The sequence below is a fragment of the Vespula pensylvanica genome, chromosome 2, assembly GCF_014466175.1.
Source record: "Vespula pensylvanica isolate Volc-1 chromosome 2, ASM1446617v1, whole genome shotgun sequence".
In the NCBI taxonomy this organism is placed as follows: Eukaryota; Metazoa; Arthropoda; class Insecta; order Hymenoptera; family Vespidae; genus Vespula; species Vespula pensylvanica.
The window spans coordinates 11,564,318-11,577,757 of record NC_057686.1 but is presented as its reverse complement, the minus strand read 5'-3'; the positions used below and the strand labels follow the sequence as shown (position 1 = coordinate 11,577,757).

At 33.0% G+C, this 13,440-nt stretch overlaps 1 protein-coding gene and 1 long non-coding RNA gene across 3 annotated transcripts; one reads left to right on the top strand and one right to left on the bottom strand.

Annotated features, from left to right (window-relative positions):
• Nucleotides 1–5,177: 5,177 nt before the first annotated feature.
• Nucleotides 5,178–12,313, top strand: LOC122637512. 2 transcript variants are annotated; one of them, XM_043829691.1, is made up of 6 exons: nt 5,178–5,899; nt 9,830–9,949; nt 10,636–10,904; nt 11,352–11,691; nt 11,753–11,890; nt 11,988–12,313. In XM_043829691.1, exons 3-6 carry the CDS (start codon nt 10,655–10,657, stop codon nt 12,121–12,123), a joined length of 864 nt encoding a protein of 287 aa, XP_043685626.1. In that variant the 5' UTR covers nt 5,178–5,899; nt 9,830–9,949; nt 10,636–10,654; the 3' UTR covers nt 12,124–12,313. The 2 variants fall into 2 exon arrangements, with proteins under 2 accessions (XP_043685626.1, XP_043685623.1); XM_043829688.1 differs by lacking the exon at nt 9,830–9,949.
• On the bottom strand, nt 8,994–13,276 carry LOC122637513. The gene is made up of 2 exons (XR_006329257.1): nt 12,777–13,276; nt 8,994–12,129 (listed from the first exon to the last, which is right to left on the bottom strand). It is a non-coding gene; the product is annotated as an uncharacterized LOC122637513 (long non-coding RNA).
• Between the last annotated feature and the right edge of the window lie 164 nt (nt 13,277–13,440).

Below are 13,440 nucleotides of genomic sequence, written 5' to 3'. Positions count from 1 at the left end.
CGAAATTCTTCTATTTCGGCATTCACGGAAATTTTCTTTAAAAATATAACCGTACAAATATAATTAAACAATAATAAGCTCCGAAAAAGCGCGACTGCAAGCAAACTATTATTATTAATTACTCTAAGAAAATTTTTCGCGTAAGAAAAAAAAAAAAAAAAAAGATACTTAATTTGAAACGCACGATATATCCTATGTTTTCACGGCTCGCGAGATTCGTTTTTGAAATATTATCGAATCGTACGTTTTTCACACCAATCTTTTTTCATAGTACAATTTATTGTTTTCCTTTCTTATATTCGAAAATGTTTCGAACAAACATTTACAGATACACATGAACACATACATTCTAGATAGAGTATGCAGCGCGGAAAAGATTGGTACAAACACCAAAGACTTACTTAATTATTAATATTTAATGATAACAAAAATTGTCGATATAAACGTCGGTGCGTTTTTGATAAAACGCAAATAAAGAAAGAAGAAAAAGTAGAGGAATAATAAAAAGAAGGAGGAGAAATCTAATTACACGATATCAATGTCCAAGCATGAAAAGTAAATTTGTTTAGATTGCATTATACAATGAGTACGAATCTGTCTGAAAGAAGCATATCCATGTGCGTAAAAAATGCTTGGACATCGTGACAAGATGATTTTTATAAACGATTAGGAGCGGGAGAACAAAAAGTAGCGTTCGAAGATGAAGAAGAATTGTTGAATGTACAAATCGCAAGTTAAATTTATTTTATAATCGCGTGTATCCTTTCGCAATCCTTAGAATTAGTATAAAAATAGCCTGTAAATATAATTAAAATTAGTTTCGTAGTAGATGATATAAAAAAGGAAAGAGAGAGAGAGAGAGAGAGAGAGAGAGAGAGAGAGAGAGAGAGAGAGAGAGAGAGAGAGAGAGTACTAGAAAGGCATACACATACGTACATGCATACATATATACGTATATTAAGATCGAAAGGCTGTAGTCGTCAGATTGTTGCGAGATTGTATCGATGATTTTTCTCTGAAAATTCCTCTTTTCCCTATATTCTTATAATCCTGTCTGATTGACAGGAAAGTTGATAAGTAGGAAAACTGAAAGGAAAAGCATCGATACAAAAGTACACTAAGCGATATACTAAGCGAATAGTTTATAAACTATCGGTCGACGCCATTCAACCCTTTATGGCCGAGAATTTTTGCTTTTTTTTTTTTTTTTTCATCGTCGTTTCGTCTAAACGTTAGCTACGCGCCAAGGTAAATCTTGGCCCCACTAATCTACGCGTTTTCGTACTCGGATCAAAGAGAAAAATAGAGAGAGAAGAATAGACGAAGAGGTATATATATATATATATATATATACACACACACATAGATATATATTCTTATTATTATATACAAATACTGTGATCACATTGAATTAATAACGAGATTATAAAAAGTTGTTGCTGATGGGACTTTCGCACCCCTTGAGAGCGTAGTTTTATAAAGGGTTGAAGGCTTGACGAGAGAAGAATCCCCTGTTGTAAATACCCTTTATCTATCCCTCTTGCTTTTGCGATTACCAAGATGATCAAGCAAGCGTCTACGCGAGCGCCATTATTGGTAACTTGTATCATGATCTTCAATTACTTTTGCTGGCATTATAATATCTAAGCATTACAGATAAGAGGAAGTCCAATTTTTTGTACAAAATGACACTTCAATCACGAACCTTCGATCTTTTCGAAATGAACAGGTCGCGTTCGAGGACAAAAGAATCGTAGTACTTAAAGGTTCAAGGGCGATTATCCAAAGCAGGATAAAACGAATTACTCGCGATATTTTTTAGGTAATTCGCGACGTTTAATATTTCTCGGATTTGTCCTATAATATTCTTTTTTTTTTTAAACAGCTCTGAGAACGCATCGCAGCGTGTGCATCCCGATGAGTTTCGAGCTTTCATATTGTACGAAAAGAGTGCGATATTTTTCGTATTGCAAAGAGAAGAAGTTAAAAAGGAGAAAAGACAAGAGAGAGAGAGAGAGAGAGAGAGAGAGAGAAAGAAGAAATGCATTGATACAGAGAAATTACTCGTTATTAGGTACATTAGGCTGTTAATCGTTAAAAAAGAATGCAAAGAAAATTTACATTACCTTGTTGACTACTAATAATCATTGAGAAGATAAAGAGGGAGAGAAAAATATTTGTGAAAACTGTTAAGAGCTAGACACGACGTCTTTGAATCCGAACGCATGGAACGAGAAAAAATTTTTTTTTATTTACGTGACGAGTGAGAAGGGAGAGAGAGAGAGAGAGAGAGAGAGAGAGAGAGAGAGAGAGAGAGAGAGAGAAAGAGAGAGAGAGAGAAAGAGAGAGAGAGTAGTATGTCGAAACGAGAACACAACTCAAACGCATCCCTTATTTTCTTTTATTATCTCCAAATAGATCGCTCACTGCCATAAACAATAAATAATAATAACGATGCTTAGAAATAATATTACAATGCCGTTCCAAACATCATCGTATTCTCTTTCTTTCGAGTTCCAGTTCGTGGCCAAATCGTAAAAGACATCGCGTATGCGAATCGCGTTTCTTTGAGCTTCCATATTGACAAGCGAAATTTGACCGTCTTTTTCGACGGAGAAACGCGTCGTGCTTATTTTTCTTTCTCTTCGAGAGACGACAAAAGAATTTGAAGGATTTCTCGAAAGGCGTTGGAAAGGACACGTTCATTTTTAAATTCGCAGTTAATATTTTTAGAGATAAGAATTAAAAAGTGACGCGTTTTTCCGCTATTACAACGAGAAGATTGTAAACTTTCAAACCAATCGAATGGATTTTAAAAAGACAAATTATTTAGTATATTATCGTTTCATTAATTTCTCCAAAAATACTGTTTGGAGAAGGAAACTATGCATACATTTAAGATGATTCTACCACAATCTGCGTCTAATGCGCAATCAGAAAAATAATAACGGGTTAACGGTCAAGAAAAAAAAGAATAAAATTAAGAGAAAAAAGAAGATGAACGCTAGAAAGGAACCGGTGTATTCTTCGGTTGATTCTTCACGAAAACAAGTCTCTCCGGTCCCTTTGATCGAGAGCCGCGAATCCCGTTTTAACGTTCCACCAAAATTCGAGATTCTGATTTTCATCTTGCATACGGTAGAAAAAAAATTACTGAAGGAACGTTAAACCTTTTTAATTTGGAATTCGTGAGAACTCAAAAAAAAGCTCTCTTCTCTTCCGTTTCTTCTTTTATTTATTTAGATTAATTTTCTTTTAATTTTTATTTTCGTTCTGAGCGTTCTGTTCTGACGTATGTATATCTCGTGCGTGCAAAAAAGGCGACAAAATTGTTTACAGCCTGTCTACCCACCACAATATTATTAACCATTACCGATTTATTACATTATACACACATTGCCTCCCGACTTAAGGCCCAATTGCGCATTTACGCAGTACTTACTACTTAACGCAAACGACGATGACTTTTTCCTCCTGAACTGTCTGATATTTTCAAGCGAAAAAAAATACAATTGGGTCTTACGTTTTTTGCGTTTATTACAATTGCTATAAATATTATTATTATTATTATTATTATTATCATTATTATTATCATCATTATTATTATTATTATCATTATTATTATTATTATTATTATTATTATTATTATTACTACTATTATTACTATTACAATTATTATTGTTATTACTGTAAGAAAGCGTATTATTATTATTATTTTATCATTATATTTTATTAATATTATCATTACATTATTATTATTATTATTATTATTATTATTATTATTATTATTATTATCCCAAAATTTTTGTAAAAGCATTTTTGATTCTCGTTTGATTTTTTTTTTGCATTGCGCTTTAATAGAATTTGAAACACTGACGTCGCGTTGAAAAAAACCCTTCGGCGAACCCGTCTCGCGAAGATAATAGAATAAAATAGGGAGAGAAGCATAAGGGAGCGACAGAAAGGAAAAATGAGAATTGTATTTCTTGTACGCTCCTCGCCTCTCTCTCTTTCTTGCGAGAAAAAAGATGATGGCGATGTCGTCTCTAGACAATAAAGAAAAATGTTAACTGAAAAGAAAAAAGAAGAAGAAGGAGAAGAAGAAGAGAGCGTCGACAAAAGTGATTCATTGATCTTTTTCAAGTTGTTCTCTCGCGCATGCGTATGTCGTTACGTACAGGTGCCATAGAAAAGAAAGAATATTTCCGGTTCGTACCGTTCATTCTGTTTCGCTAATGTTTATAAAAGAAAGAAAGAAAGGAGAAAAGATATGAAAATGAAAAGGAAAAAAGAAAACAGAATAGCAGAAAACTCGTTCGCACGACACGTGAACGACTTATTTTCACTTCGTTGATAAAATAAGTACACATAAACATTGTTTTCCTTTTTCCTTGAGTTCTACGCGATTTGTTGTCAAAATGGCTGCGAGCGACTCGACCGATCGAAGATGCGACTTGTTTCCAGATCAGAAATCAACGAGTATCATACACATATACACACGGGCATATACATGATGTATAATCAATGTACGTCGATAATCCATCCGTCTTTTTCTTAAAGACGCGTCTCCGATCTCATCGTCGTCGTCGTTGCAATCGCGCGGACTCTTTAAAAATAATTTTAGGATTAGTGGTATTGTATTAAAAATATTGTTTAATTCGCAGATTTACAAATAAAGCATGTTGTGAATTTTAATATTTCGACGATCGACTTGGAACTAAACACCGAATCGTTCTTCCCCCCTTTGTTCTTTTTTCTTTTTTCTTTCTTTCCCCTCGATTGAAAAAGATCATTTTAATATCTTCTAAATATTACAAATTTCTCATGATCCTTATCATGTTGCATCTATATAATATTTAAAATACGATCGATACGGTATCAATGATTCTCAATCTCGTCGTTTACTTTCAATTTGTATTAATTAATTATTATTATTATTATACAAGGCATACCTACATTTCATTCTACATATCACTTTGTATCTTTTAAGAAAGGTTAACGTTTAACGGTTTTTATAAAAAGTAAAGTCAAAAATGATCGGCGAAGCAGCGGAGGAGAAGGGAAGGTATTCGAATACGTCCGAGGCTCGAGTGCGTGACCATCTGAAAGGATGTGGTAGTGGGGGTAGAGGGCAGCTGGAGTGGGGGAACGTTCGCCGCGGATCGGTACCTACTCGTACCGACTCGTATATGCAACGCGGAAGACGTCAAGTGCGCGAATAAAGCGCGGTCAGTCTGAAAATTGACATTATTCGTGAAACTACGTTGCTTGGCGTCATCATTCTCATCATCTGCGGATAACGATCTTTTGTTTGCATTTTCCGACGGTTGCTTTGTAATATCGCTAACGACATTATCATTGAATTCGATCAAGAAATTTTCAAAGTAAAACACTTCGATCAAAGAGAAGACTTTGAGAATAGATCTGTAAAAGGCACGAGAGTGCCGTTGTATCTTTCCGTTCGCGATCGGCAGAGCAACGACTCGAGATAATCGACATGAGATTTACATTAGTGATCGACAAGTAAGATCGATCGATTTTCATATAGATTTTTTACTCATTTACAATATATTTTCTTCGACCTTTTCCAAAAGAGATATTTAAACGGCTAGCTTAAAAGAACATACAGATATAAAACACACGCGAGTGCACGTGTTAAACACTCGAATCAAATTTTTCCATGGGGAGATCTCGTGATCAAAGACAGAGTCACATTACCACAGTGATATATCACCGGGACGAAATAGAAGCGGTCTGCGTTAGGCAGCCGCCGCGTGCGAACAATTATGCCATAGCCCTGTTAACCAGTGTGCATCAAAATTAGCCCAGATAGTTACAAACATCACGCCAAGGCTCTTCAACGACTCGGCGAAAAATTTGATATTACTTCATGCTAAAGGTATGTCCGCCAATTTGTCAGCGTTCTTATAGCGGTAAGAATGTAAACTTGTTGCGGTCATCACCCCAACGGAAGTTCATCTCCATTATCATCTATATTACGTGTATAAGATGACGTAAGGACGAGATCGTCCGTACGGCAGAAAATTTTCATTACGTTAGTCTCACCACGTGAATTTACGAAAACAGATAGGTAGATATATATGGCTATGTATACATTGACCGACGTCTACGATATTCTGATTTAATAGATATTTTTGTATCGTATGTAACATTTTTTATAATCGACTAGTATAATTTTTATACATTTCTACATTTTTGATACTGCGTGAGGAGAGCGCGATAGACATTAAGCAGACCACGTGGACATGAATATGTACGCACGTTTTAAGTAGTCCAGGTATGCGCGTGGAAGAGAAAGATAAAATAACCATTAAGATTATCTCGAAGAAATATTTAAACTCAAAAACTAAACTTTCCGGTTCTTTAGCGAATGTATCGAACGAAGCCTCCAAAATAGTTCAAGGTGAACATCACTGTCATTGTAAATATCGACAAATAATGATTGCAGACGTCGCATAATATTTTGAAGTTTGAACCCAAAGTAGCGGGTCGATCAATTTCAATCGTCGTGTATCTTAGAAAAAGTTACTTCACAATTTTGTATCGTGTGTGGTCGTTCGCGCCACGCGACGCTAATGACTACTCCTTGAATCGTAAATAAGAAACACGTAATTAACCGGTCACTCTTTCGATAAGGACATACGCATTTCTTCACGATATGAAAAACTCATTTTAGAATGACATAGATTTACCGACATGGATAATACTCATCACTGGTTCAATAAACTCGATTTTTCATTTTTTTTTTTAATTTAGCAACGTTTAAAAGCATTTAACGCACACGTGAAGGCTACGTTTTTTCTTATCTCCTTTTTCAGAAGTTCAAGGACAACTAGTATCGATCATAGTAAACGAAGATCAATAATCGTACTTTAAACTTATAAATCGTGTGATCCTAACTAACGACAGATTTTTACAGTTATGTTTCTTGCTTTTTTTTTTTTTTTTTTTTTTTTTTCCTTTGGAGAACACATTTTTCATTCATAATTTGTTTCACTACTAGCTAAAGTATAATTAAATAGATCTTTTTATCATGTTACGATTCCGTAATCGATTTTATATTTTTGAAACAATATAAACGTTCTCTCGTTTACCGACAAAATATGATCTGACTTACAAAGAAATCGAAGCTCAAAGAAAAGTATCAATCGAAAGGGAAATATAGAAATGAATAGTAAATGTAATTAGATTATCCTTATGCAGTACAACGACATTGTTATGCTTTACCATACATAGTAAAACCTGTATCAAACAACGCGTGAAATTCTGACGTTGCATGATCGCAGCATTAAAGCATAAAACGCAAACGATTCATATCTGTATGAAACATGTAACATAGGTGTTTATTTTAATCATTAGATTTTAACACTTACTATACTAAATCGTAGAAGGTGTTTATTTTAATCATTACATTTAACATATTATATATTTATTATTATAATAACTTATTATATAACTATTTCATTATTAAATCATAAGTCAGTGATTGTAATATAAAATTGATAACAAATTTCATAAAATTCTAAAAAATACTTTCACCTAAAATTTACTATTATACGCGAAAAAGGAAGAATGAATTGCTATGTAACTGATTCGAGGTCAAATACTTATTTTCTCCAAAAATCTTGTTCAAGCATAATTTTGTTACACGAAATGCTTATCACGTATATATGTATAAAAACTCCTAATTCGAATCACGTTTTCTAAGTAGTAATTCGTTCTGTATAAAGACGAGTTCAGCCGAATTCGTAATGAAGAATAGCTTGTGCAATGTACATACATATTTACTCGACAGCGAATCGTTTTCAACACCGAATAACTTTCATAATATTTCTATATTAGATTAGATTTATTTATGAGCCTAATTATGAACAGTTAAGGACCTATCTACGAACAAATCTATAGAAAATTTTGCCAATCAAAAAATTGTCGAATCCCAAATGCAAAATGTCATAAAAAATTCATGAAGTTCATTTGCAATTTGTCAAACTATACTGGTAACACAATTGGCTAACGGTTAACCGAATAATATAAGGGAGGCACTGGGTCAGGAATGAATTCGAATTCCGATACGAAGATATATAAAATAGATAGTTCATGTAGATATATCAATATTCGATAGATAAAATACGTCCATATATCTAGAAATAATGCGAATAGATAAGCAAAACTTCCATCTTGCGAGTTAGCCAACCAGTTCGTTACTCTTCCATAATATATATTGCGTACAGTCATCCACGCTTGTAACTTTCAACAGGATGTAATAATAAGTTTGCATAATATACGTTTCTTTTTTTTTTTCTTTTTTCTTTTTTATTACACTGCAACTTCGGAGGAAATTTTCAACGTTTCTTTTGGCTTCGATTCACCTTCGATCGTAAAACAAACAGGCTGTCCTCGTGATATTTGGATCGGGTACCGATATTCGAGTGGCTCGAACAAATACCGTTACCGATCGTAACAGGAAAAAAAAATAAAAAAGAAAACAGAACTTTAACATCCATTTAAAAATATTTCATTTCATTATAACTGCGGCTGTAGCCCTTTTGTATCTTTTCCATCCTTTTCGTATTTCCTTCTCCACATATAAATCAAACCGTTCTTAAATCTATTAACTTGACTTAAATTCGTGTACTGGTAGATATCTTTCACCCGCGGTTTGAATCATCATACCATCGCAACCGTAATTATATACCATCATATCGCATAGTAGTATTATTCATGTGCGCTATTATAGCGCATCAGCGCTAAATTCGAAGCACAGATTATGCCATAGCGAAACCCCATAACGAAATAACTCGATCTACAGATACATGCCTGCCTATAAATGTTATATCTAAAAAAAAAAAAATAAAAAAAAGACGAGAAATATTAGATTTGGAAATAATTTAGTAATACGTAAATTTAGCCACGTAGACAAAAAGGAAAGAACGATGATAGTGCTAACGCTAAAGAAAAAGAAAATAAGAAACTGTATTTGACCCGGTTTTATATTCAAGAATCAAGACTTAACGGTGTCCAGCCAAAAATAAGCATCGATCCACGAATACTTAATTGCAAAGTCGTTCAATTCGTTTAGTACCGGCCCAATTCAAGAAGATACGTCGAAATATGCAGGTCGTTGGAATTTGTATTCTTGCGGTGCTCGTTCGACTCTTCAGTACTTCCTCCTCTTACTCCTCCTCCTTATCCTCCTCTTACTTTTTCCTCGCGGTCTTTCTCGCCGAGTTCGGTGATGGCCGTTATATCGACGGTCACGTCGTCTTCGCACGCAGCGTCTTCGTACGAGTAAAGGGTTTCCCCTAGGTTGACACCAAATGAGAACAGAAAAACACATTCATCGTCAAGCGTATTTTAACAAATTTTCCAGCCACGCCGCACCACGTATTAAAGAGAACAATAGAATACTGAATTGTACCAAAATATAACAATATATTTATTTGTTCGTCCCTCCCTGATAATCATTATGGCGGTCATAATATATTAACTTAATCATCGAAAACCTTAGCAACGTTAACGATTTTTATATAAATTATATATTAAGCAAATAATAATGATGACGATGATTGAATAATAATAATGAATAATTGTCAAGAATTTTTATAATCTAATGAAACGTAGTAAACAACTCCAATGAAAGTTACTATTGTCGATACTCGATTATCGGTCACCGATCACTTTCAAAACGATTAATCTGTTAATGGATACATTGATGTGATATCCATATATATTGTAAACATGTAACGTTAAGCTTTTACAGCACGAACAAATTTTTCCGGGCATAAAGTACACCTGGACTTCTTTCTAGGGCGAATCCCACTGGCCTGGTCACTCTCGGCTATGATTTCGCAGGCTATTACATACTGTTACATCGAAGCGACTTTGCGTCCGCAAACTGGTCACTCGCTCGACTAGTTATACTCGTAAGGTACGCTTACAGTACTAAGAGTGACAAAAAAACGCGTTCGTAGATCAATCGTGACGATTATTGTTTTCTTGGAACCATCAAACGTTAGACATTTATCGATTAATTTCATAAACACATCGTCATACGTCAGAGATAGCTTAGAATTAGGTAATTAAAGAAAAATAAAAAGGAAACCTATTTAAAAACAAGAATACTTTTAACTTCACTATTCATCATTCTCGTTCCTTGTTTTTCTTTTTTTCTTTTTTCAAGATTTCATCTAATTTATAAGTAGAGGAAAAAATTCGAAAGTATTACGAATGAAAGCATTATAATTCTCGTCACGTTATAACAATCGATTTATTGTAACGTTCAGAAACGCAAATAACGAATGCTTCTTTAGATACGAACTGATCGAATTCGTAAGTCGTGCCATAAATCGTGATTGTAATTTAAACGTTAAACGTGAGTATGCATTTTAGCTGTAAAAGTAATGAATGTCTCTCTCGTAACGCGTAGTCACTTTAAGCGTCTCTTCATTCAACCCGCTTTCTTTCCATTCGAATGAATGAATACATTTGTTTATTTATCGTAATCAAATGTAACTATTTTTCGAAGTTCTAAATCACGATTTATATTCAGCATGCTCTTCGTAAAATCGAGAATAATATTAAAATTAAAATTAAGAAGAAAAGTTTCTATTACAGAATTTGGCAAAGGGTCGATATGACGAGGAAGACTCTTGTACTATTGCTCGGTCTACTCGTTTTAAAACGATCGTATTCCAGTTCTGGAAACGAGTACGGCGATGGCAATCATCATCGACAAAAAAGAGTCCTTTGGATAACGAACGACGGTCGAATAGCTTTACCACCTGGCACGGTAATGACGATTACACCTACGTTGGCACTACCCTTCGTTAGATATCCACCTTACGGCTTTTTGAGCAATATGACTATTAGTCTTCCTTTTACGAGTGAGTATAACTTTTTAACGATCATGACATGAACCGTTCACAGGTCAAAGCAATTAATTCTATTTTTTGAACTTTTGAAAATTTTACTACCGAAGCACTTGATTGGTACTTAATTTTTTATATATATTTAAATTGATAATCACATTCGACATTACTAAATGACAAGAGCTTTGTATCGATAACTAATAAATAAGTTGATTAATAAATAATTTATTACTTAATTATTAATTATTATTAACTTAAAATTAATGATAATTTTATGCATTACAGATGTTACACGAAAGCTACATACATTCTACGATGTATATTTTATAAGAAATTTTTAAAAACAGTGTATATGAATTTATCCGATTTTTTGTTTTATGAAATATATCACTTTGACAAATGAACGAACGGCTCATATGACATGTACATATGCTAGAATGATTACATTTCCCTTTTTTACAGTCGACTTCGATAAATTAGGCCTAACAGATAACGAAAATCCTTATGGTGCTTTGCCATCGGCATTCGATAGAAGTGCCCGCGGTCGAAAAGCTGGCATGATTATGGCAGATTTCATAGCTGCCTTCATAAAACGAAGACTTCACAAAAGGGACACCATAGAAATTCCAAAAGATGCGTTTCACGGTGGTGAAAGAGCTCTTCTTTACGGCACAGCCGAGGATATGTTAAGCACTTTGGGTTTAAATGGAAAAGCTTGCTTATTGCGAGCGATTTGTGAAGTTCATGGTCATCCTCTCAACAATTTCGGCCTGATCGGCGAAATGTTGAAACTATTTCTCACGTAAGATCGCTTTTCTATCTATCGATTGACTTTCTTTTTATCTAACTTTTTCGTTTTTTAGGGCTAGCAAGTCGCCATTTGCAAATATTCTCAACGAATACGTGGAAGCTGAAAATAGAGGGAAATTACACGGAGAGTGTTGGCCGTATTTCAAAGATTGTCCTAAATCGTTGTTCCTGCCCTCTATTAATAAGTACACGTTAGTTAACAATCAAATCGATTAATCAAAATAACACTAATTTTCTATCGTTTATATATCCTATTTATATTAGTGTATATTCTATTACATGTTATAGGAAAGATTCCGTTCATGAGAACGACGATACAGAAAATAACGATAAGTGGAATCAAATTTCGAGAGACGTCGAGGAAGATGTCGTCGAAAGGTTACCGAAACAAAATTCGAAACACACGATGCATCCGTCCATGTAATATTATCTAACAAATATAGAATAAAAAATATAGTAGTACGATATATTGTATTGTAATATTGTAATATTATTATAATATTAATTTATACATAGATCGTGATAATATTTTTACCAATGTAAATTTCATAGTATTTATAGTATATTATATTATTTTATAGTATATTTATCAATTTGAATTTTACCATTGTAATATCACATTATTTAAATAATTGCCAAATAGCGTATGTTTATATATGTATATATATATAAACGTAAAAATTATGCATCGTTTTTTAAATCAAAACTGTATTATATATTTTATGTCATATTATTTAAAATATATTTAAATATATTTTATGTGTCATAGTATTTAAAATATATTAAAATATATATTTTATATATATATATATATATATATATATATATACTTCATATACACGTCATATTTTTATCATAATAAAAATATAAGCCCTCTAATCTCTAAAAAAAAATCAATCGAGATACTGCTATTTTAAATCTATCGAGATAATATATATAGATCAAATATCATTTACAACTTGTATCAATAGACTGATAATTATTATAAACGTGTGAGATAAGTTAAGAATATCATTAAATCTTTCGTTACCAACAATGATTATAGTTATTCAATATCGCATGTTCGTTGTATCTTACCGGTGATTTTCAGTGAGTCATCCATTAAAATTTCGTATTGATTTATAACTTTGGTTATATTACATAGTTCGATGCAGCTTGAATAAGAAACCAATAATTTATATGACGTGACCTGTCAGCGGTGAAATATACGTTCGGTTCGTGATAAAAAACACGAATATGTTCTCATTTGTGAAGTGCACGTTCGCGTTTTGACACCCCGTATAATAGCAGCTGTTTCACTGACGTAACGAAAGGATTAATACAATTTTCTGTGTATATTAACCTCTATAGAAGATTACAAACAATTATACAAGTAACATATTATCTGTTGATTGCATTAAGATTAAACGCCACAGGTTATTCTTTTTATAGAGAGTCCTACAGCTTTTTTCTAATATCTACGGTGATTGGTTAATTTCTTACATATACCTACAGATAGAGCAATTGTCTTTTTATTTAGTTGTTTCTTTTATTCGTGATACGTAGATAGAAAAAATAAATAAAAATTATACGTGTGTTTACTTCTATTTAAATTATATAATTTCACGATGATATATATTCGTAGTTTTTTAATAATAAATTAACAAACTAATTCGTTGTTTTTTCAATCGACGTAAACGTCGATATATGCATAATATCGATATAACACATATTTCTTTCGAGTTTCATGGAAATAATATAT